General features: G+C 44.6%; 1 protein-coding gene and 1 long non-coding RNA gene across 5 annotated transcripts; one reads left to right on the forward strand and one right to left on the reverse strand.

The window, feature by feature from the left end:
* Window positions 1-6,752: 6,752 nt before the first annotated feature.
* LOC125510038 lies at window positions 6,753-11,672 on the reverse strand. 4 transcript variants are annotated; one of them, XR_007284456.1, is made up of 7 exons: window positions 10,708-11,672; window positions 10,254-10,302; window positions 9,220-9,519; window positions 8,516-8,584; window positions 8,281-8,349; window positions 8,012-8,172; window positions 6,753-7,019 (listed from the first exon to the last, which is right to left on the reverse strand). It is a non-coding gene; the product is annotated as an uncharacterized LOC125510038 (long non-coding RNA). The 4 variants fall into 4 exon arrangements; XR_007284455.1 differs by having other exon boundaries at window positions 10,795-11,670; XR_007284458.1 differs by lacking the exons at window positions 8,012-8,172; window positions 8,281-8,349 and having other exon boundaries at window positions 6,753-6,957; window positions 10,795-11,666.
* A 775-nt stretch (window positions 11,673-12,447) lies between these two features.
* LOC125508566 lies at window positions 12,448-14,510 on the forward strand. Its single transcript, XM_048673320.1, has 3 exons — window positions 12,448-12,907; window positions 13,037-13,263; window positions 13,884-14,510. The coding sequence occupies exons 1-3, from the start codon at window positions 12,448-12,450 to the stop codon at window positions 14,508-14,510; spliced, it is 1,314 nt and encodes a 437-aa protein (XP_048529277.1).
* Window positions 14,511-25,787: the final 11,277 nt, after the last annotated feature.

Raw genomic sequence — 25,787 nt, forward strand, 5'->3', positions numbered from 1 at the left:
AAAGTATGAACCCTAGGCCTTGTTTCAACACATTGCAATATCGTTTGTGCTCACTTTTATCATTAGTTACCTTGCTGTTTTTATATTTTTAGATTACAAAAACCTTTATCTACCATCCATATACCACTTGTATCACCATCTCTTCGCCGAACTAGTGCACCTATACAATTTACCATTGTATTGGGTGTGTTGGGGACACAAGAGACTCTTTGTTATTTGGTTGCAGGGTTGCTTGAGAGAGACCATCTTCATCCTACGCCTCCTACGGATTGATAAACCTTAGGTCATCCACTTGAGGGAAATTTACTACTGTCCTACAAACATCTGCACTTGGAGGCCCAACAACGTCTACAAGAAGAAGGTTGTGTAGTAGACATCAGTGTGTTCGCGGGCGTTTGAGGACCCGGATTTGCAGATTGCGGCTGTAGACGCTCTAAGAGAAGAGATCGAGGGCATGCCTTGCAGAAAGGTAAGGCTACCGCAGCGGCAACAACAAATACATGTAGAGATGGAGTGGTCAAGTGTGCTAGAGGTGGTAATGTCGATAGTGAATAAGGCGGATGATGATGACGACAGTGTTCATGTTGAGTGTGCTATGTCTTCAACAGCAACTCTGTGGTTCATATCTGATGCGGCGACATCAGATTGCATCATGTCTTACAAAACCTCACGACAACCCAAGGTTCCTTCCTAAAGAAATATTTGGGCCTCCCTCTTTGCAACTCAAAGTGGTGAAATTCTTATTTCCTGTGGATAAGGGCGTCTCCAAAGCTGACCTGTAAATGTCTCCGATATGTCTGTTTTTATGTCCGAACGTGGTCCGTAGACATGATGCCGAGAGTCATCCAAAGCTATTCACCAATTAATCCTTATTTATCTGGTTTAGAGGAGAGAGATGAGAGGGAATCATGCATGTGCGGAGAGAGAATAGAGAGGAGAGCCATGTGGTGGCTTTTTGTTGGTCAAGTGAATGTCCGGACTCCGGTATAGCTCCCCTAGTTTTCCACGGTTTTGCTGAAAAACGGATGTCTGGATCACTTGGCGGACCGATGGTGGTCCCGTCTGGATGACAAAAGTTGTCACAAACAATCCGGGCATATACCGGAGGTTTGAAGGTCTCCTTTGAAGATGTCCTAAGGTGGCCTTCAAGTTGATTGGGATCAGAACATAACCTCATTGGTCGTACGACCCTTGTCAAGTCGGTGCTATCATTTCAAGCGCTCTACTTCAGCACCTCACTCATTGTCCTACCATGCACTCTCAACGCAACAAACTCAAAGCGCGGTTTTCTCTAGGCGGGCGCGGGCCAGACCACAGTTGCTAAATGTAAAGCTAAATGGAACTCCATGTGTCGGCCCCTTGGCTTTTGGGGGTCTTGGCATGTTCAACATGGACAAATTCGCAAGGGAGCTTAGGGCATCTTCAACATTGAACCCGCAAACCGGACACTACATCTATTCACGGATAGGGGGATAAGTCTGATACGTCTCCAACGTATCTATAATTTTTTATTACTCCATGCTATATTATCTACTGTTTTGGACATTATTGGGCTTTATTATCCACTTTTATATTATTTTTGGGACTAACCTATTAACCGGAGGCCCAACCCAGAATTGCTGTTTTTTTGCCTATTTTAGGGTTTCGAAGAAAAGGAATATCAAACGGAGTCCAAACGGAATGAAACCTTCGGGAACGTGATTTTCTCACCGAACATGATCCAGGAGACTTGGACCCTACGTCAAGAAACAAAGGAGGAGGCCACGAGCTAGGGGCGCGCCTACCCCCCCCCCTCCCCCAGGCGCGCCCTCCACCCTTGTGGCCCCCCTGTTGCTCCACCGACGTACTCCTTCCTCCTATATATACCTACGTACCCCCAAACGATCAGATACAGAGCCCAAACCCTAATTCCACCGCCGTAACTTTCTGTATCCAGGAGATCCCATCTTGGGGCCTGTTCCGGAGCTCCGCCGAAGGGGGTATCCATCACGGAGGGCTTCTACATAATCACCATAGCCCCTCCGATGAAGTGTTAGTAGTTTACCTTAGACCTACGGGTCCCTAGTTATTAGCTAGATGGCTTCTTCTCTCTTTTTGGATCTCAATACAATATTCTCCCCTCTCTTGTGGAGATCTATACAATGTAATCTTCTTTTTGCGGTGTGTTTGTTGAGACTGATGAATTGTGGGTTTATGATCAAGTTTATCTATGAACAATATTTGAATCTTCTCTGAATTCTTTTATGTATGATTGGTTATCTTTGCAAGTCTATTCGAATTATCAGTTTGGTTTGGCCTACTAGATTGATCTTTCTTGCAATGAGAGAAGTGCTTAGCTTTGGGTTCAATCTTGCGGTGTCCTTTTCCAATGACAGTAGGGGCAGCAAGGCATGTATTGTATTGTTGCCATCGAGGATAACAAGATGGGGTTTTCATCATATTGCATGAGTTTATCTCTCTACATCATGTCATCTTGCTTAAGGCGTTACTCTGTTTTCATTAACTTAATACTCTAGATGCATGCTGGATAGCGGTCGATGAGTGGAGTAATAGTGGTAGATGCAGGCAGGAGTCGGTCTACTTGTCTCGGACGTGATGCCTATATACATGATCATACCTAGATATTCTCATAACTATGCTCAATTCTGTCAATTGCTCAACAGTAATTCGTTCACCCACTGTAAAATACCTATGCTCTTGAGAGAAGCCACTGGTGAAACCTATGGCCCCCGGGTCTATCTTCATCATATTAATCTTCCAATACTTAGTTATTTCATTTGCTTTTACTTTGCTTTTATTTTACTTTGCATCTTTATCATAAAAATACCAAAAATATTATCTTATCATATCTATCAAATCTCACTCTCGTAAGTGGCCGTGTAGGGATTGACAACCCCTTATCGCGTTGGTTGCGAGGATTTATTTGTTTTGTGCAGGTACGAGGGAGTCGCGCGTAGCCTCCTACTGGATTGATACCTTGGTTCTCAAAAACCGAGGGAAATACTTATGCTACTTTACTGCATCATCCCTTCCTCTTCGGGGAAAGCCAACGCAGTGCTCAAGAGGTAGCAAAGTCCGTGAGCACGGATGCGGCAGCCGGCCGTCCAAAGCTAACCGCATACATTTCAAACCAGCTTTGAACAATCGGATGAATTTCATCAAACACGACAGAATTCATTAAAGTACGGATAAAAATAGTACATATTATCCATAAATAGCATACAAATATGTCTAGTACAACAATAGTTTAAATTCAACCGGATGTTCAACAAGTTTTTCATGGATATATCAAATTCAACCATACTAACTCCATTTTCGGCACACGTTGTCCCACACATACTGGCCCTTGAGTTTCGTCCAACAATGCATGTGTGTGAATGGCCTTCCTTCTGACCTGTAGTACATAACGGCAGCGTGTGCAGGCTACACAATGTGTCGAGCAACAATGAGTGAATGCAAGAATCAATCAACATGGTTGCCAACACAATGGCTCCAGGCGATCAACCGCGCCACAATACTTACCAGACTTCATATTGCGTTCGTGGATGATGTGGGTGTCGTAGGGCACAATGTCGCATGAAATGAACCATGCATGCACTGCCAAAAGAGCCCCCTTCTGCTCCTGGCTACGAAGTCTGTAAGATACGGCCAACCACGCATACACAACAACTCATCCTTCATGGTCAAGTACCTATCGTACTTCTTACTCTAAAAAAATAACATGAAGTTTTAAGATAATCTCATGCATGGCATTTTGACCTAACACCTGTCGGGCATGATGTCCGCCATGGACGTCGTCGACAGGGGGGGCGGAGGGTACCTGGCTACGGATAGATCCTGGCTGGACGGCGCCCTAGTACAAGGCGAGAGGGAACGTGGGTTGTGGCTGTGGACGTCCGGCAATGCCGAGGTGGCGGCCGAAGAGGTACGGCGATGGAGGAGGAGGAGGAGGACACAGATGCAAAGCGAGGGGGAGGGCAAGGGCAGAGTGGAAACTAATGTGACCGGGAGACGGATTTGAGTGGGCTGGGGGTGTCAGAGTCCAACATGGCGTCGGCCCGGACTCCTGTAAATCCCTCCCCCAGTTTGCTTCCAATTTGCGGGAAAAGGCACGTCTGCACCGGTCGACGGACCGATACAGATCCGTATTGGATGGCAAAATACGTCTGCACCGTGCGGTCTAGACGATTGTGAAGGACATATGCCCTAGAGGCGATAATAAAGTTGTTATTTATATTTCCTTATATCATGATAAATGTTTATTATTCATGTTAGAATTGTATTAACCGGAAACTTAGTACATGTGTGAATACATAGACAAACAGAATGTCACTAGTATGCCTCTACTTGACTAGCTCGTTGAATCAATGATGGTTATGTTTCCTAACCATATACATGAGTTGTAACTTGATTAACGGGATCACATCATTAGAGAATGATGTGATTGACTTGACCCATCCGTTAGCTTAGCATGATGATATCGTTTAGTTTGTTGCTATTGCTTTCTCCATAACTTATACATGTTCCTATGACTATGAGATCATGCAACTCCCGAATACCGGAGGAATACTTTGTGTGCTACCAAACGTCACAATGTAACTGGGTGATTATAAAGGTGCTCTACAGGTGCTCCGATGGTGTTTTCTGAGTTGGCATAGATCGAGATTAGGATTTGTCACTCCGATTGTCGGAGAGGTATCTCTCGGCCCTCTCGGTAATGCACATCAATATAAGCCTTGAAAGCAATGTGACTAATGAGTTAGTTATGGGATGATGCATTACGGAACGAGTAAAGATACTTGCCGGTAACGAGATTGAACTAGGTATTGAGATACCGAAGATCGAATATCGGGCAAGTAACATACCGATGACAAAGGGAACAACGTATATCATTATGCGGTTTGACCGATAAAGATCTTCGTAGAATATGTGGGAGCCAATATGAACATCCAGGTTCCGCTATTGGTTATTGACCGGATACGTGTCTTGGTCATGTCTACATAGTTCTCGAACCCGTAGGGTCCGCACGCTTAACGTTCGGTGACGATCGGTATTATGATTTTATGTGTTTTGATGTACCGAAGGTAGTTCAGAGTCCCGGGTGTGATCACAGACATGACGAGGAGTCTCGAAATGGTCGAGGCATAAATATTGATATATTGGATGACTATATTCGGACACCGGATGAGTTCCAGTGGCCACTAGATAATTATCAAAGTGTCGGGGGGTTATCGGAACCCCCGGGGGAACTAATGGGCCAACATGGGCCTTGTGAGAGGGAGAGGAGGGGCCATAGGGCTGCCCCCCCCCTTGGGAGTCCAAATTGGACAAGGAGGGGGCGGCACCCCCTCTTTCCCTCCCTCTCTCCCTCTCCTTCCTTCCCCCTCCTTCCTCCTAGTTGGACTAGGAATGGGGGAGTCCTACTCCTACTAGGAGGACTCCTCCCCCTCCTTGGCGCGCCCCAAGGCCGACCGTCCTCCCCCTTGCTCCTTTATATACAGGTGCAGGGGGCACCCTAGAACACACAAGTTGTTTGTTTCCAGCCGTGTGCGGTGCCCCCTTCCACCATAATCCACCTCGGTCACATCGTAGCGGTGCTTAGGCGAAGCCCTGTTCCGGTAGCATCATCATCACTGTCATCACGCCGTCGTGCTGACGAAGCTCTGCCTCGACACTCTGCTGGATCGTGAGTTCATGGGACGTCACCGAGCCGAACGTGTGCAAATCGCGGAGGTGTCGTACTTTCGGTACTAGGATCGGTCGATTGTGAAGACGTACGACTGCATCAACCGCGCTGTCATAACGCTTCCGCTTACGGTCTACGAGGGCACGTGGACAACACTCCCCCCTCTCGTTGCTATGCATCACCATGATCTTGCGTATGTGTAGGAAATTTTTTGAAATTACTGTGTTCCCCAAAAGATTGCGGGTTGTTTGAGGATCGGCGTGGAGATGCCCTTAGGCTTTGATGAACTAGATGACCCGTTGCGCCAATGGCGCAAAGGGCGAGTGGGAGCCAAGAATAGTAAGAATATTTAGAGACTATAAAATCTTGAAGCAAAAATAGATATTTCAGCATGTTGTCGATACATAGCATTACATATTACATTGCATGTTACATTTATAGGCCAAAACAAAGGCATGAGATCAGTTCATGATAAGATCAATTCAAACCATTTACATTGCTTTGAAAAAGCAGGATACATAGATAGAGATGCATCATATAAATAGCTCTGGTCATTTAGCTTATTGTGACTAAGATATGCAGTCATGGAACTCAGGTAGAGTGATCGCTGCATGTGCCAGCAGACATGGTCAAGGTTTGCTTGCAAGGGGGTGAGGCGGCTCGATCTACTGAGGATCCACCTAAGGAACTGACGTGCCAACAAATGTATAGCATTGCGCCTCGAGCAAAGAACAGAACATTGTTAGATTAGGCGGTGGCTGCAGCTGGGCACAAGAAGGACCAACATCTGGGTGGATTGTTGTTCATGGTCTCACCAAAGACATATTGTATGGATTTGTTTCATATTACTTTTCTGTTCCAAAGTAATGAAAGAACCTAGAAGATATAGAAGCAACCTTGAATATGAACTAAAAGATAATGAACAAAGGATGTACTACACACACAAAATGTAACTTACCAGTTGCGCCCATGGCGCAAGAAGCCAATTAGAATTGTGAATTATGTGCATATTGTAGGGCATTGGTGACCATTATAATGAGTACCTTAAACCGATTGAAAGAGAAGGAAAGGTAAGGTTGTTTACATTGATACATATAGTTCAGATGGACAATCCACAAGGAAAGACAAAAACAAAATTTGAAACATTCACAAAAGCATTGCAAACTTTGCTCGAGGAATTTGTAGATCTGAAGGAATCCATCGCCCAAGTATAATATAAAGGGCAACATATCCTTTTTCTTCTTCAGCGCGAACGTTGTTTCATTAATCCTCTTTTGTTCATGCAAGGAACAAAGTACAGTGGCGACAACCGCAGGAAAACAGAACATCGGCACTGGCTCATAGCAAAGATGGAACAAAGAAATTACATGTGAGAATAAAAGAAACAAAACTCGAAATTACCGGCATGTTGAGAGTGAATTACAGTGGGAATACCACAACAAAATACAGAGCTAGCATGATATTAGTGCCTCATGGGATCAGATAATGAATCATTGGCATCAAAAGAACCTACTACTACTTTACATGAACAAAAAAATATGATTACAGTGAGCACATCATAAGATGAAGTTGTGATGTTCAGGAAACACACCGTAGCTATGTATATACAACTGCTACTTTTACAACCTATCTTACATAGGATCGTTCTAATCTAAGTGAAAACATGTCTATGAGGCATCACAAATTACTGAAAAAATAATTTTGTTGTTTTCGGTTGGTTATTTTGGATCTGTCACAATTTACTGAAAAAATAATTTGTTGTACAATCCATTGACCATGTTTTCTAACATAAGTGTTCCAATTTAAAGTAGATCATGCTTGCACTTTTCTTCAAGGGAACACTAATTTTCCCTCTAATTCTCACAACCATGCATATGTATAACTCATATGTGAGTCGCATGGGATGAGATCATTAAAGGGCATAATAAAGTATCTATGGACATGTGACTAATTAATAGGCACTCGATATGAAGAACCTGAAACAAGAAACAGAAACCGAAGCAGAAGATTGTCAAAGAATAGGAACAGTTAAGAAAAATATAGCCGCACTTTACTTATCCAAATCAAGTGAAAATAACCAATATGCACTACATGTGTGAGATAGTATTATCTGATATACTACCTCTGTTTGTTTTTATAAGACGTTTTAGACTTTCAGACACTGTTCAAAAACAACACAAAGCAAGTTGTCTGAACGTCTTATCAAAAACAAACGGAGGGAGTAATAGATAAGCTAGCGCACACTGTCAGAAGCATAAAGCAGTAACAAAAAAATTGATTCATCAGCACCAGTGTACCATCTAAAAGTGCATTATTGTCTAGTACCTTCATTTTGTGCATAGTTTGGTGCATCCTCAACACCAAAAGCAAAAGAAATGCCTTCTGATCCGTCTCTAAAGTAAGAAAGTTTACTACCATAGAGATGTAGAAAGAGAAGGTCCATGTATGTAACTGAGAGTTGGATCATGTCCTAAACTGGGCACCATCTACCAAAATCAATAGTCAAAACCAGCGAGCAACAATGCTAGAGAAAAATCATAAGAAAGTTGATGTTTGAGGCTACTACACGCAAATATAGGGTGAGGAATTATCACCTATGCTACAGTGGAGTCCAATGACCCCCTTCAAAAAAATACAGATCAATCATCACCACCACAATTTTTCTGCAGGTATGAACAAGAAAAAATACAGAGAAGAAAAATGAGAATGTATGGCTTTTTATCTGTATTATTACTTAGCCAGTTTGTACTTGTCAAAAAATAACAGAACATGTTATTAGGCAGTGGAAAATGATAATTTTTTAAGACGTTGTGTCTGTGTGGAGCATACCTCAATTTGGTCCTGCAGCACTTTGATGTAGTCTACATCAATATCCATCGTGCCTGAAGTATTTGTTTGCTGCATATTCAAGAAAAATCTTATTAATATATCTGTATTACACGACTTCTAGAGAATTACTGCACAAATGCAATTCTGAAATCTGAAATAACTAAGGTCCAAGTCACTTCCAGTTTGGATTAGAATCGTTAGTTTTAGTTGCACAAATTGAGTTTTCCTCCCTCCCTCCATATCTCTCTTCTTTAAAAAGAACCTTAAGTATTTTCACATGCTTTGTAAAAGAATAGATACCTCAAATGGTATAAACATCGTATCACCATCCACTTTAACTAATATTCTTAAATGACTGGGAAAACAACAAATGTGCAGCCGGCTACCCTTGCAGAATAATTCTTGCAGTGCATACAAAGAGTCGTAAAGCTCTGGTGACCGTTGCATAATAGTTTTCTGAATCTTTCTTATCTAGCACAAGAGCAAGCTTATGAATGTTCACTACGACTTCCTCTACTTTGCACATTGATATGGCTACATCTATTCGTTTAAATCTAAACCCTAAGATATCTAGAAGGAGATTATGACCTCCTTGATCTGAATTTGGGAGGCAGATGTTCCAAGCTGACCTGACCTTGTGTAGCACCAAGTGAAAGAATCGAGACCAAATGAAAAATAGAGATGAAGATGCAATCAGTACCTACCTTATGAATCATGCCCTCTTACGTGAGGACGCAGGGCCTTAACATAGAACCAACCTTGTCGGCGCTGACAGACAACGGGCACATATGCGTCGTTCAGTTTCCTGTGATCACGAGCGAGCGCCATCTGCACAGGGGCGTGAGGAGGTCCTTGATGCTATGGACGTTGACAAAGGACGCAGGGCGCTACTCCTGCAGTACGCCCCGGTGCTCGGCGTCAACCCTTGGGTAGAACCACAAGATGTTGTTCTGCAGCACGGTCAAGTACGACGCCAAACATGCCTTGCTGTTCATGTGCACCTGCTGACAGACACAATAACCAATAATCAATAGTTTTGTTGATATGAGCACTCAAAATATTTGAAAGCAAACACGTGAACAGATAATAGGACAGAGCCATCAGAAATAGCTTGTTCTCACTGCGAACTGTAGAACAAATGTGTAACCTTAGTAGCCTTAGAATATTGTAAATAAACGAAGATCTGTAATTATAAAAGGAATCTTGTAACCAGAAAGAAGTCCAATTTAATAGCCAACGTAAAATATTATTGCTAAGCATACTAAAGAAAGGAAAACATCTGATTTATCATTAACAGTCTCTTAGCAAAACAACCAGAAAAGCAAAGTACTCTGCAAATTGTGGTATGTGTTCATTAGCCCCAGTAAAATGACTTGCTCACTTAGAATCCTTAGCATAAAGTCATGAACCATAGTTCGATACATTTTTATTTGTCTCATACACCTCTCCTCATTTAATAAATGGATCCGGCTCTGAAAAATATGTTACTAATGGTTAACAGAAAAGTAGAGTAGTCCCTTTGGAAAGAGCAAAAGGGAATAAAAGCACGGCTAAAATATATACTATTCATGCCCTGTCTCAACAATTTCTGTATCTCATCAGAACTAAAACCTGATACACATCTAATCAGAACTAAAACCCAAACACCTCGATCAATGCCAGCATTTAAAATCCGAACACCCTACAATCCTGTAATGCAATAACAAAGAAAATCTGAATTGTGCCAAGTACTACTTACGTTTGTCCACCTTCATTCTTCAGCATGTCCTCTCTTCTGCCTCCCTGTCCTACAATACAAAAACCAAGAAATAGAGCAATTAATCATAGCGATAAGACCAGAAAGATTGGGTCAGTTGAACTAATAGTAAGTAGGAGACACGACGAAGATCAATAATTTACAGACATCTTTTGCAAACATGCAAGTACTGCTGCAAGTATTGATCACTAATCACAATATCATGACAGAATGTTCATGTGGCCATTCTTATCCCAAGTTATGCCACCTTCTTCTATGTGGCATGTTCTAATGCAAGTATGGACCAAGAATATGTCCTAATTACTTGTTAGCACTGCAAGATAATTAGAGAACATGCAAGTATGGGCCAGCAAATCGATTATATGTGCAGACACAAAAGAGAAAGTAGATACCCAGCCAATTAGCTAAAACTGTAAAAAAACAAGCAGTTAAATACCTGACTATACTTGCACTGAAACTATTGCAGCATAAGTAGCTATGGAAGGAGAGAAGCCGGAGGAGGGGAAGGATCATGGAGACGCACTGTTGCAGCTGGAGTTGAAACGGCGCAGACAAGGAGCAGCGGACTGTGGGAAGAGGACGTGCAGGTGGCGAGAAAGCATGACGTCGTCCCCCTTCCCCCTCCTCTCGTGGCCGCTGACCCGTCACCAGCCAGCAGTCTTGTTGCTGCTTCCCTCACCTCCGTCTTCCTCAACCTCAACTGCTTGGGCTCAGCTCCAGATCCTCCGCCGCGACCTGGCGCCACGGCCAACGGGAGAGTAACAGAGAATGAGGCCGGCGGGACGAGGAAGAGAAGGGGCGAGGATCACATCGAACCGCCACGCGCAGGCCTCGACCGGCGGTGACCCTCTCCCATCCGACGCCGCGCCTCCTTCTCCTCTTTCCTCTCTCTCTTTCTCCCTCCTCTCCTTCATTCTTCTCCCTCTCATCTTCTCTCTCTCTGCCGTCGCCTCGCCCTTGCCCTTTGCTTGTAGGTCGCCGCTGCCGCGGGCCGGCGGGGGAAGCTCGTCCGCGCCCGCACACCTCGGATCGGGCGCTAGGTCCAAGAGGAGGCGGATCCACCGCTCCTCTCCGCTGGGCTGACGAGGAGGGAAATCCGGCAGGTTGGGGTGCCGCCATGGAAGGAGCCTGCCTCCCGAGCTGTCTGTCTCCTCGTCCACGTCACGTGGTCTGGCCGTTCTAGTCAGGTGCGGAGGCACGGGAGGGGGAGAGGAAGGGGAGGAGGAGGTGGTGGAGGCGGAGGCGGAGGAGACGAGGCGGCCCAGAGGGAGGGTGGAAGCGGCGGCGACGGCGGCGCGAGGAGAGGAGGCGGCTAGGATGGAGTGGCGGCAGCGAAGAAAGGAAAGCACGAGGGAGAGGAAAGGGAAAAGAGAGCGCTCGGGACATTCATAGATGCAAAAAAGGAGACGTGGCTGGTGCCGCTACTTGGGCGCACTAGCCCATCCTTTATATGTTCAATGAAAGGAGTCACCAAGACGTGGGTTGAAATGAGAAACCCTTGTGATGCCATGGACCTTTTTTACGCCTTCATTTTGGGATGCTCCTTGGTTACATGATCGTTAACATATTGAGCCCCTAATAATCATTGAGGCCTCTACGAAGAAAATTGGAAAAATCATGGAAGTTTGGAAGGACAGAAAAATAGAGAAGTAGAGAAGAAAAAGAAAGATGGGCCGAAAATGGGCTGAAGGCCACCGCCTGATGTGCTTGGGCCCAGCTTTCACCGTGCCGTGCATGGACACTGTTTGGTCTCCGTGTGCAGACCCGCTGCCAATCTGCGGGGCCGTTGGATTTCGCTGTATCTTCTCCGCCCTCCTTCGCCCGTACCCTAGCCACCGCACAAGCGAGCCGTCGGCCGAGAAAAGCTTCGGGAGGGGAATTCCCGACGCCTCGGTGGAGCATCCGGGCGCCGCTGCAGCCTGCCTGCCTGTGACGGAAAGGACGCTGCGTGCTTCGTATCCACGTCTCCTTCGATCGGCCGTGTCCGGGACTCCGGGTACGAATCAGACTCAGCTGTGACTTGTGACCTTGTCGGTCGTGGCCGCACGCACCTGTATAGGCAGCACCGATACTCTAGTTGATTGTAGTAATCGCCAGATCGCCTACGTAGGTTGTACTACTACTGCTACTGTCAGTCGAGAGTTTGAAAAACACAAGCGAAGAAGAGACCGAGGGCATGCCTTGCAGAAAGGCAAGACTACGGCGGCGGCAGCAACGAATCCATGTAGAGATGGAGTCGTCGACTGTGTCTGAGCCTGAGGTGGGGATGCCGGCGGGGAACAAGGCGGATGATGATGAGGACGATGTTGACGATGAGCCTGTCGAGTCTGAAGAACCAGCAACTCCGTCTGAATCTGATCAGGCCGCCGAGGAAGCGGCCGAGGAAGAGACGATGGCGATGATGATGGGACTGGGGGAGCTGGCCGACGAGGCAGCTGAGGAGGCGGCCAACAGCGGAGCCAAGAAGAACAGGAGACGCAATCGGTCGGCCCACGATATGATGGTGGAAGCGAGAGAGAAGCAAGGGGAAATACCCGAGGAAGCCAACACCGATCCATACGCCTACCAGGCGCGCGGTCACCGCAAAGATTGGGACTGGATCTTCGCCCGACACTACGGCCCCTTCGACCAGACCAGTAAGCGACCTCCTCCCATGCATCCTAGCTGTTTTGCTGCCTAATTTTACTAGCATGCGACATTGACACACACCTCTACTATTAGCATATCCATATCATCACTAACTGTGACATATGTCTGTCATGAAGCATCTATCCCTGCGTCGTGCTTCACCGGCCTTCGTCGCCCTAACAACCGCTACGCCTGCACCCAGGAGATGCTCCAGATCTTCTGGATCAAAGTCGGGAAGATAAAGAAGCCCCTGCAGTGGCCATTACAGGTTTTTGGTACGATCGCCGTGCGGGATGTGCTGGATCACAATCGCATCATGGTCTTAGATCGCGAAAGGGATAACTGTCAAACCCTTACCAAGAAGGTACGTGCGATATCATGCATACAGATTATATGGATTCACTCTTTTTTCAGCTAAATTTAACATGATGATAGGAGTGGCTAAAATTAATATATGCAACAAATGCCAAACCATAACCGAGCTCCGTACATGAATACTGGCTAATCAGTTTATTATGTTCTTCAGCTAACTTCAGGTATGATATAATAGTGCGCTGTCTGGTTGGTCTAGAGGTAAAACATGTATCTGTTATCGTTTTTGCTTTCACTATGCTACCCAATGTTACATCTTCTTTGGCATTAGGTAACTGTTAATATAGACTACTCCCATCAGTCTTAGTGGTTGTGATGATCTGAACAATCTTGCCCACCCAACACAAATTATTGGCTCATGCCTCCTGGCTAATTTTGCTCATCATAAGTTAGTTTTGCCATATTTGCCTGCAGTAAGTTTCTAATTAAGTTTAGGAACAATGCCAGTTAAAAAGTGGATCATGTATAGATTGGCACTTCTTGGGTTGGGTAAATTCGGCTATTGATGGTCGTCAATTATTAATTTATTATGACTGAAGAGGAATTTTCCTTTTTGTCGAAAACAACATTTCCTATGACGGGACTGAAGCACTACTATTATTTTGCACGCAGGATAGATTTCTTACGCTGACAGGTCCTACCCGAGGAGTTGTGGTGGATGTACATCCTACCTATGTTGAGGTCGATCTGAAGGCGAAGGGCGCCACAGAATCGGAGGACATGGATTTAAGCTATTTAGTAGTCAGGTCTATGCCCTGCAGCCCGTCGTATCGCGCCGTGCCTAGCAGGCTTAGCACATTGGAGTTGACATACATTCGAATATACGACTGTGTGGAAGCCGCAATCAGTGTAAAAGTCAGAAAACATGGGTTCTGGCCCGGTTGCCGCGGTTTATTCACTGCCAGCACAGCCAGTTACGAAGACTTGGAGATCCCGTTGCTTGCGTTTGAAGGCGATAGGTTGCCGGTTGATGCTAGTGGAAGGCTTGAGCTTTCACGTCGTGTGGTCTGCGTAGAGCTTCAGCAGCCCGAAGGTAAGCTCTTGTTTTCGGCGAAGGCACTGCGTGGTAGTGATGAGAAAGACGTGAGGAGAGTTCGTAAGACTTTCACTCCCAAGAAGGTTGGTAAAACCAAGGAGAATATCAAGATTGGTTCCTGTGAGATGGAGGAAACTGTCACATGGTCCCTTCTTCCAAATTGTAAGTATGATTATGACAGTGCTTTGAGAAGGTATTATTAAGTTTGACTTCTGTGAGGTGAAGGTTTTGACTGTGAACCTTTCAAAAGAAAAAGATTTTGACTGTGATGTGATCTCTTCCCTAGGCATCAAGCAGTATGACTGACTAATAAAAAGCCTTCATAATATGAAATGCAAACCGTGTAAAATTTGCAAGCTCATAGCTGGAATATGAGTTTCTTTTGTATGGTCTGATGACATTTTGTCTGGGTATTCCTTTTAGGGAAATTTTTGCCACAACACACTAAACTTTTCCACTTTTTGGCACAACACACAGTGTACAATGCATTCTTATTTTCTGAGTTTTGAAGCTGAGAAACACGCTGTTTTTTTCCGAGTTTTGACGCAGTGAAACACATCATTTGGGTATTCTGTGTAGAGAAACTATGCTATATAGCACACTAAACTTCTCAGCTCTTTGTGGCAACACGCTACAAAAAAAGAGAGGGGTCCGTTGAATACCATCGCAAAAACCAGTGTTTCCCACAGCGTATAATATCAGTTTCTGAGTTTGGAGACAGAGAAACACATCAGAGCCAAGCTGACATAGGAACCCATTCCAGGCATAGCCGGAGGCCTTCGAGTGACGCTAGTTACGATCTTAGCTTCATCAGTGCAACGATCTTTACTGCTCAGAAATAGAGTTGCATTGATAAAGGATTGACTGAGCTGCACACAGTCTCGCGCATCAGATGATGCAGGTAAAAGTCAAAAATAAGCCTTAAACTTGTAGGCGAAAGCTAAACCAAATCATGAACTCTCAATCCTTGAAATCAGCATCCTGGTCTATTTCAAACCTTGAGAGGATTTAGCTGGTATTCGCTGAATTGGGCAGGCACATTAGCGGAATCGCTAGCGTTGCTCTTGTTTTTCTTTTCTTTTTCTTTTTTTGATTTCGTTTGTTTTTACTTTGGTTTTTCATCGCTTTTCTTCTACTTTCTTTCCTTCGCTATACTTTGTTTTTTCACTGGTTTTCTTTCTTCGTTATACTTTTGAATCATTTTGTTTTTTTCATATTTTTTGTTTTTTCGCTTTTATTTTGATTCTTTACTGGTTACCGATTTTCTTTTTTACACATATCTAATTATTCTCAGTACCCAATGTACATGTTTAGCGCACACATGAAATAATTTTTGATACACTTTCGACATTTTTCAAATACATTCCGTACATTTTTTTAAAATACATGTTTCAAATATATTTTTAATACATGGTAATATTTTTCCAAATACACGTTTTACAATTTCCTAACAACAATAAACATTTTATAAACTACACTAACATTTTTTCCATTCTTACACATTTTTTAAAATTGTATACACTTTTTTCAAATATATGTCGCATATAGTCTTTTAAGGGTGTGATACACTGTTTTACATCACGCAAACATTTTTTTAAAATTGTATACACATTTTTTTTTAAATGTCAGAAGCACATTTTCGAAACTCGTGAACATTCTTGAAATGTTACATTTTTAATGGACTAAACATTTTTTTGAATCACACGAATATTATTTTACATTCTGCAAACATTTTTTTGAAATGCCACATACATTTATCTAAACTAGTGATATTTTGTTGATGTCACAAACATTTTCTTTACACATTTGTTGTAGTTTCAAAAAAAATCCCATTTTATATAAATTTAAAAATGTTTTGCCCCAAAAAGTTTTCAAAGTTCAACGCTTTGGCGTGTGCTTAAATTTTCGGGCCTCTAATTATATCATTCATTCATAGTCATCTGTTCTAGTGGCTATCGGGATGAGTTCTGTCAGATCCCAAGTTCTACTCAGCCGGAGTTGTTTTTGTTATGTACTTTTCACTTTTTTTTGAGGCAAATGTACTTTACACGTTGCGCTTTAAGAAAAAGAAAAAAAATCGCTTCATGCCTGGTGGGCCGGCACAGTGGAGTCCGCAGCCAACAATTCCGGATTTAACATGCCACGTCGACAAGTTTGGTAACTCTCTCAAGGATCGTTTGCCAAGAAACCCAATGCGGTTTTCTTTTGCCATCCTTACTGCCCCACCAAAACCTAAGGGTATGGGGGGTTTAGGATTCAAGGACTTTGAATTGTTTAATCTAGCTATGCTAGCTAGACAAGTCTGGAGGTTGCTGCAGCACCCCAATACCCTATGTGCCAGAATCCTTAGAAGCATCTACTACCCGCGGTCTGATATTTTAGAAGCTAATTTGGGTGGCCATCCTAGCCAAGTGTGGAGGGCTGTAGTTGAAGGCAGAGATATACTGAAACAAGGATTGATCAGAAGGATCGGGAATGGAGAGACAACATATATATGGAGGGACAACTGGATCCCGAGGGTGGAGATGCTGAGACCATATGGGTGTTTGGTGATAAATCCACCAGGCAGAGTGTCTGAGCTAATCGATCATACATCCGCGTCTTGGGATCGAGCGAAAGTAGAAGCGACCTTCTTGCCGATGGACACCCGAATAATCCTGAGCATCCCACTATGCACCCGAAACTTGTCTGATTTCTGGAGCTGGCACTATGAGAAGCACAGAGTTTTTTCGGTCAAGTCTGCATATCGTATGTTAGTGGCCACTAAGCAACGAAGAGAAGCTTGGCTTGATGGAAATCCCGGCTCCTCAAATTCAAATGATGAGGAAGGTACGTGGAAAACTTTATGGAAAACACCCGTCCCGGCAAAGGTGAGAATGTTTCTGTAGCGACTATCTAAGCATTCCCTGCCCACAAACGACGTACGAGCGCACAGACATATGACTGATTCGGCTAGTTGTGGATTGTGCGGAGCGCCAGATTCGTGGAGGCACTCGTTGCTGGAATGTGCTGCATCCAGATGCGTGTGGGCATTGATCGATGACGAGCTGGTGCATAAAATGATGACGGTTACGGAACCTACTGCCAAACACTGGTTGTTTTCATTAATGGAGATGCTGGAGCATGACAAGTTTGTGCTGCTCTCCGTCACTCAATGGGCGATCTGGTCAGCTAGGAGAAAAGCAATACACGAAGGGATCTTTCAGAGTCCACAATCTATCCAAGCATTCATTCACAGGTTCATCGACGATTTACAGATAGTTTCAGTTCAACAGAAACTTGCACCGATTCGGCTCCCTGCATCGGTTACTCCAGCCCGCCCAAGAGCCAAGGCTCCACCGTCGGGGTTTGCTAAGATCCACGTTGATGCTGTTGTTAGGCATGAGCGAGGTGGAGCAGCAGCAGCCGTTTGCAGAGATGAAGGGAAGCTCGGCGCTGGTTATTCATGGTGTGAGCAATCCAACAACACTGGAGGCAGTGGCATGCAGGGAGGCGCTAGCCCTGGCGGAGGACATGAATCTGACACATTGCGTGATCTCCAAGGACTGCAAGCAAGTGGTGTTCGATATCACGTCTGGAACACTAGGGGTGCATGGAGCGATCATTGCTGAGATTAGGCTGAAAGTCGCGTTGCATTATTTCAAGTTTATTTTCGAAGGTCGTGCTGTTAATTATGAAGCACATAGATTAGCTCGTTTTTCTGTTTCTCAGGGTCTGGGTCGCCATGTCTGGTTTGGCACCTCTCATGACCCTCGTTGTATCCCACATCATGTGGATTTCGGTGATGAATAAATGAATATTTCACCCCTCAAAAAAAAACTCTCTCAAGGATCAAAATAGATCAGGATTAAATAATTCATGTGCTGATTTCCAGAATTTAAACTTTGGGGTTCGATTTAACTTCCGTCTATAAGTTGGAGGTTTATTTCAGACTTTTTCCGATGATGCAACCGAATCATTATAGCCTCACAGCCCTCGTGAATGACCGTCCGCGCCAACAATAGTTCAGAGGTACTTTGACAGTGGACGTGCAGACAGTGAATAACATAGTCCCACGTGGAAAGTATTCATCTTTTAACACATTATAACGTAGATGTTCACATACATGCATATACATTCACCCTATGAACACACGCATGCATACCTTATCTCTATAAGCACCTTCAAGATATTGAGCCGGCACAACATTTTAAGATTGATGAAGTCGTGATAGACATCTAGTAGTCGATATGGCGAAGGGACTTTTTAACGAACGCTACGTATTTACTTCATTGAGGTCCTTGTACAAGCACAAAGGCGAGCTAGCCTTTTTCCTCATGGTGGTGACCCATCTGAATTTTTACTAGGTACTTAGCGTCTCCTTAGCATCATGATGACCATCATATCGTCGGCGCCTAGCTATGCTAATCTTGCCAGCATGCCTGCCCACGCACGATCCGAATCAAGTCAGCGAGATCATCATTGTAATCATCCCTCGTCCGTCGCTTGGCTTGGCGATCACAACGGGGACAAAATTACTGTTCTGACCTATAGGGCTAACTAAATCTCGATTTGACCTCGTTTCAAAATAAATTTCGTTTCTGACCTTTTTCGGTGACGCCAAGATTCCTGACGTTTGGGTTACGAAGCAGACGCCAGGGACCCTGGCGTCTGGCCCTTGGCCCGCACTGCCCGCGTGCCCGTTGACCTGCTGACGTGGCGTCTGGCCCTGGTAACAGAATAACCCTTGGGGAAAGTGTGTGGGGTGGGTGTGTGGGACCCACCCCACACACTTTCCCCAATCCACAACCCAAACTTGAAGAACACTTGGAGCTCTCACACTCTCTCCTACCCCTCAAGCTCCCCCTCAAATCCTCTCCAAAAAGTACATCCCTTAGGTGGATCTTTCCATCACTTTGTTGCTCTTGTTAATCTCCCCCAAATCATCCAATTATTTTTTGTCAAATCTTGTTATTTTGGTTGCATTTTATACATGTTGGTGGAACCCTAGTTCATGTTTTCTTCCTTATGTTAGTGTGAATGGCTTGGTTAACTTTGATAATATAGTGCTATGCATGGTGTGTAGTAGGAATATATGCTTGTTGAGTAGAAAGATTGGGGGTTAGGGTTAGTTAGTGATTAGGGTTAACTTTGCTTAGTGTGTGTTAATTAGTGATACTTTTGTGGACATCACCAATAATTTAGTCTTGATATGATTTGGATAGAATTAGATGTATTTGGATAAACACACCAATTCTCATTGAAGTCTTAAATCCATTCATGTTATTTTTAGATGGAGAGACTTGTTAATGTTCATTACATGGACAAGGAGGCATTCTTGAGTAACAATGCCGACACGGGTGAGGAACCATTGGTTTTTGATACAAGCCCTAGCTATGAGGATGTTGTTGCAAAAGTGAGACAAGTCTTAGAGTGGATGGACACCAATGCTGATGTTAAGTTAATAGGAAGGTATGATGTTGGAGTTGGAGCCAAATCTCGCTTGAAAAGTATGCCTATCACCTCGGATTTGCATTGGGATGTATACAAGGAAAAGGTATCCCAATCGGAAGACAAGTCACTTGAATTGTTTGCCACCAAGGTTGAATCTCCTCGGTTTACCATTGATTTGAACCGGCATGTCTCTTCCCCAATGGATGACATGAGCGAGAGGACAATGGTGCCACTTGTTGAGCATAGGGTTGTGGTTGATGCCCCCAATGTTTGTCCCCCACCACGTCCCAGTGTACCATCTATCAAAGCAAATGAGGTTGAGTTGTATGCCCCCAATGCTTCTAGCCAACCACCAACTAGCCAAGCAAATGAAGTTGAGGTGATTGCTAGTGACGAAGTAATTCAAGAGGATGAAGATGTTTATGATGATGACGAAGAGCAAGAGGAAGGGTTTCATGGTAATGATGTTGGTGACTTGAATGCGTACATAGCGCAAAAGGACATGGATCGTGACTTGCCTTTTAGGCGTCAATATGCGTATGACTCGGATGACGAGGGTCCAGTTGAACAGTTGGAAGAGGATGGATTCACAAAGGAGGAGAACCAAATCCACTTTGAGCTGACGGGCTTACAAAAAAGAACTCACTTGTTTAAAGATCTCAGCCTTGCCCATAAAGCTGTTGTTGACGGTGGAATGAGAATGACGGCGATTGAGCCAACACCATGCCCGGATCTAGGAGAACCAAGGGTGGAGAATGAGGACGAGAATGCTTATTTGAAGAAAGGATTGAAGTTTCTGAGCTTGCCTATGTTGAAGTTTTGGTTGGCTGACTATGCCATTCGAAACCATAGGCCAATTTATGTTGAGCACTCGGACATGAAGTTGCGTTACACCGTGGTGTGTGAGCAAAAGGAATGCACATGGAAGGTTCGTGCAAGAAAGCTTAAAGAAACCGAAGAATGGGTGTTGAAAAGTTGTGATACCACTCATAGATGCAAACCGCCATCGAAACGACTTAGAAAGACACACCGTCAACTCACATCTGAGTATCTCGGATACAAATGGATGAAAGACATAGCCTTTGATCCCACTGTGAAAGTGAGGTTTCTCATGCGGACGGTGAAAAAACAATTTGGTTATGAAGTCAAGTATGGGAAGGCATGAAAGGCAAAGGCAAATGCTATTAGGATGTTGTATGGTGGTTATGAAGAAGCATACAACCATCTCCCAAGGTTGTTGGCCGCGATTGCACATAGGAACCCGGGCATGTTTCATGTGGTCGAGGATCACGAGGGAGTGTTCCACCGTGCCTTCTGGAGTTATGGACAATGTGTGGAGGCGTTTCAGCATTGTCGTCCGGTCTTGTCTATAGATGGCACGTTCTTGACCGGTAGATATAAGGGCACACTAATGGTAGCAATGGCGCACTCATCAAACGACAACGTGTTGCCGTGTGCATTTGCTTTGGTGCCTTCCGAGCACCAAGACAACTGGGAGTGGTTCATGGGTCATGTTAGGCACAACGTGATTGGGGCTAGGGAGGTATGCATCATATCGGACCGGCATCATGGCATACTCAAGGCAATGGACATTGTTATTCCAGGATTTCCAAAGCTTCACCACAGATGGTGCATGAGGCATTTCGTGGCCAACTTTTACCGGGCATGTAAGAGCAAGGAGCTCAGCAAAGACCTTACCCATGTATGTGTGGCCTTCACCACGCAAGGTTTCGATGCTCGGTACAACAAACTCTTTGCAGCGGTGAACGAAGGGGGAAAAGAGTTCTTAACTAGGAATTTAAGCGAGAAGCACAAGTGGGCACGCGCTCATGACGATGGTGGTTGGCGATATGGCGACATGACGAGCAATCTCGTAGAATGTTTCAACAATGTGTTGAAGGGTGCTCGTGCATTGCCGGTGACTGCAATAGTGGAGTACACCTTCTTCAAGCTTAATGAGTACTTTCAGAGGCATTCTGAAGAGACTGCAAAATGGTAGGTGAAAAAAAGGATTATCCGGAAAAGGTTGATGAATGGTTGCAGTTACAAGCAAGCAAGTCTTCACGGCAACAAGTTATCATATTCGATAGACTTGAAATGATCTATCAAATTGATGAGCCAGGTGGCACAACACGAGACGGTAGACAATATGGTGGTGCTGCATTTGAGGTGAAACTGAAGACTCGGTGGTGCCAGTGCGAGAGGCCTAGTAAGTATCATTGGCCATGCTCGCATTTGATAACGGCGGCGAAGGCGAGAAACATACATGTTAATGATGGAAAAACCGTGAGGATGCAAGAGTTCCATGTGGAAGCTACTAGGTTGACATGGGCGCCAAGATTTCACCCTTTCTTGGACCAATCACAGTGACCTGAGTACCATGGCCCTCATATTAGGCCAGACCCTCTTCTGAAGGTGGAGACGAAGGGTAGAAGGAGAACTAAGAGGTTCAGGGGTGATATGGATGACCTGGCTGGATACACTGGCATGAAACAATTTGGTAACGGTCATTTCATGGAGGCTCCTGACATTATCAACTGTGGGGTGTGCGGTGAAGGGGGACACAATGAGCGGACATGCAAGAATAAGAAAACCAAAAAAAGAAAAACAAGTCGTGGAGGCGGCACCGATGGTGAACGAGGTGGAAGAGGTGACGGTGGTGGTGGTCGAGGAAGCACAAGTGTCAGAGGTGGTAGTGGTGGTCGTAGAGGGAGCACAAGTGCTAGAGGTGCTAGTGTTCGTAGAGGTAGTACAAGTGCTAGAGATGGTGGTCGAGCTAGCACAAGTGCTAGAGGTGGTGGTCGAGCTAGCACAAGTGCTAGAGGTGGTGGTCGAGCAGGCACAAGTGCTAGAGGTGGTGGTGGTCGGAGAGGAAGCACAAGTGCTAGAGGTGGTGGTGGTCGTAGAGGAATGGTTGATAATGGATCGGCCTTCGGTTATTTGCTTAATCCAGATGGTTGATCTAATAATAATGGTATATTATTTGTTCATACAATTCCTAGCATTTATTCATTTACTGTATTTACGCATTTACTCTCTTTATGTCTTGTGCTAACAATTGTTCTTTTTGTAGGCATGGCTTCATCCGGTTCCAGGACGAGGCCGGCGTGCGCGAACCAAGAGGACATGCCGAAGACGTGGATGGAGGCCAGTTTGGACAAGGAGAAGGAGAAGGATGTGCCCACACCACCTTGTTGGTGTGGTGATGTTTGCAAGCTGAAGGTGTCCACTGACCGCAACAAGTCATGGACAGAAGGTAGAAGGTTTTTCGTGTGTCCCAACTATGCACATGATCGTCGAAGGCCAACTAACGCATATGACATACCACCGGTATGTTAGGTGTACATACAAAAAACATCAACAAGTTGTCACTCATATGTCTAACAAAATCATGGTTTATATGTAGTCCCCTCCTCCACTTTGCAAGTACTTCACTTGGATAGATCACGAGGTACCAAAAGATGTCCAAGAGGACCAACGTCGAGATTGGTTACGGAGGCAGCGCCTATTCGAGGAGTCCTATGCACGGGGATTGGAGCGGGAGCGTCGTGAGAAGGAGGCTCGTGAGCGCAAGAAGCATGAACAAGAGAGGGCACGCAAAGAGAAGGAGGCTCGTCAAGAAGAGAGGGCAAGAAAACTTGCAAGGGCTCGCGATGCACGAGAGGAGGACGAGGCACGTGACAAGAAGGGAAAGTGGCCCCGTACTACTCAGTAGACAAATGGAAAGGCACCGGCGTCGATGATGAACTGTCGAGACTTTGTTTAATGTATGAACTTGTTATTCGAGACCTTGTGTGGTCATGAACTACTTATGTCATTCGAGACATCGTGTGTGAACTTGTTATTCGAGACCTTGTGTGGTCATGAACTACTTATGTGCAAACTATGCTTTGTTCATATTTTTGTTTGATTTCCAATGTTTAAAAATGTGTGCAACAAGTTTAAAAGAGAGCACTTTGCCTAGTTTGCAAATATGCACACCCAGACGCCAAAGACCCTGGCGTCTGGGTCCTTATCCTATCCAGAGAGCAAATATCATGTGGATAAGATTCTTTGGGCCCACCTCTACCCCTCTCATCCATTCATCTCCACCCCACCTCTACCCCTGTCATTCCTTTCATCTCCACTCACTCTCACTCTCACCTCTAGCCCTCTCGTCCACTCACTCTCATCCAGTACCATAACCCCCCTCAAATCTCTCACAAATCGGTCCGGTTTCACCGTTGGATCTTCAGGATTTCGAAACTAGAAGGTAAATCAACTACAACCCCACTTATTGGTTGGTTTCGGGATCTCCAGTATCATAGTTTTGTGTAAACCCCAGTTTGTTTGTTTTCCTCGTGGTTTAATGTATCATAGGTTAGGTACTAAGAGATTTGTGTGTTATAGATGGCTAATGGTACTCAGTGGGTGCTTAGCCCTGTTGTTCATGTCCAAGGCTTTTTTCCATGTGTTGTGCAAGTTAGTGAAGTGGACCTCACTTTTGATTGGTTGAAGACTAAATTCATGTTGAAGCAAGGGTTGAAGGAAGAGGATTTTGTGTACTACGTCAGCAGGAAGCAGTCAGATGGCCCCGGAGAAAGAAAATTGGTTGACATAACTGATGATGACAAGATTCAAGAAATGCTGCAAGAATGGAAATGGAAAAGGGTTATTGACTTGCATTGCTACAGGAAACCGAGTTATATGTGATGTTCATGTCGTTTCAACTATCGTGGACCATCGTGGTCATGAACTACTTATGTCATTCGAGACTATTTGTGTAATTTGAGATTATGTGATGAACTTCTCATTCGAGACTATTTGTGTAATTTGAGATTATGTGATAACTATGCTTGTCATTTGCTATTATGTGAACACTAATGTTTGTCATTCGATACTATAGGTGTTTACTAGAACAAAATATCTATGTCATTCCATACTATAGGTGTTTGGGTGCTAGAACAAAATATGAACAAAATGAAAAAAGTACTACACCAGGTCCAGACGCCAAGGACCCTGGCGTCTGGGTGTTTCTGCTGTCCAGGACTCTGCTTTTGCTTCTAGTCGACCCCCAGACGCCAGAGACTGTGGCGTCTGGTCCCCTGACTTGAAACCAGACGCCAAGGACCCTGGCGTCTGGGACCCTATAGATTATTTTGAATTTGCTGTTTGACACAAGAAGATAGCACATATATATTCATATGATAGGTTCATACAACACAGAAGATAGCACATTTCACACAACTTTCACCATGACAAATGTAAGCATACAAACGACAAGTTCATAGATTTTTCATCACGACAAATTCAAGCATACATAAGACACCAAGTGCATACATATGGTACCAAGTGCATACATAAGACACCAAATTCAAGACAACCTAAGAAGTTTTTAGCACGACACCAAGTTCATGCATACAAACGCCATCTAGTTCATGCACTTCCAAACAAGAAGCTCATTTCCTCCTTCCTCTCTTCACAATGGTTGCAAGTGTAGGCTCCTCCTCTTCGCTAGCCTCCTCCTCCTCCTCGTTGTATGCCTCCTCCTCCGCCTCAATGTTGGCCTTATATCTTTGCATTCCTGTTGGGATAAGCTGATGAGGATACTCCGGACTATGGAATTGTGTATTCCATGTCTTCTTTCTACCTTTCTTGCCTGGTGTCTTAGCTATGGCTTTGCCTTTCCTAGAGCGAGCATTGCCTTGTGTCGGTTGTGTAACCTGTGATGGTTGTGGAGAATCAACATCATACTCATGATCCTCTTGATGTGTTGCATCATACTCATGCTCCTCATCTTGTGTTGGCTCCTCTTGATGTGATGGCTCCTCTTCATGGACCTCCTCCTCCATGTCCTCATCATTCTGGATATAACGCCGTCTATTAGCTCTGGCGCGGGTACCAGGTGCATACACGTCACTGGACTGAGCACCATGGCAAGAAAGCATTGCTGCCATCTTATGGAACCGCTTCTTGAACTTATGCAACAACACAAAATATGCTATGATATGAGATACAAATAAATAATCCGCGAAAAGAAACTTTTATAATATATTGATCACACCTCC

This window comes from Triticum urartu, chromosome 5 (genome assembly GCF_003073215.2).
Source record: "Triticum urartu cultivar G1812 chromosome 5, Tu2.1, whole genome shotgun sequence".
Classification (NCBI taxonomy): domain Eukaryota; kingdom Viridiplantae; phylum Streptophyta; class Magnoliopsida; order Poales; family Poaceae; genus Triticum; species Triticum urartu.

What these genes read in the sequence shown, in the direction of transcription:
- LOC125508566 (XM_048673320.1), top strand. Translation starts at nt 12,448, where the DNA reads ATGCCTTGCAGAAAGGCAAGACTACGGCGGCGGCAGCAACGAATCCAT. An exon ending in CGGCCCCTTCGACCAGACCA is followed by an intron (nt 12,908 to 13,036) that starts GTAAGCGACCTC and finishes TCTGTCATGAAG; the next exon opens with CATCTATCCCTGCGTCGTGC. An exon ending in GTCAAACCCTTACCAAGAAG is followed by an intron (nt 13,264 to 13,883) that starts GTACGTGCGATA and finishes TTTTGCACGCAG; the next exon opens with GATAGATTTCTTACGCTGAC.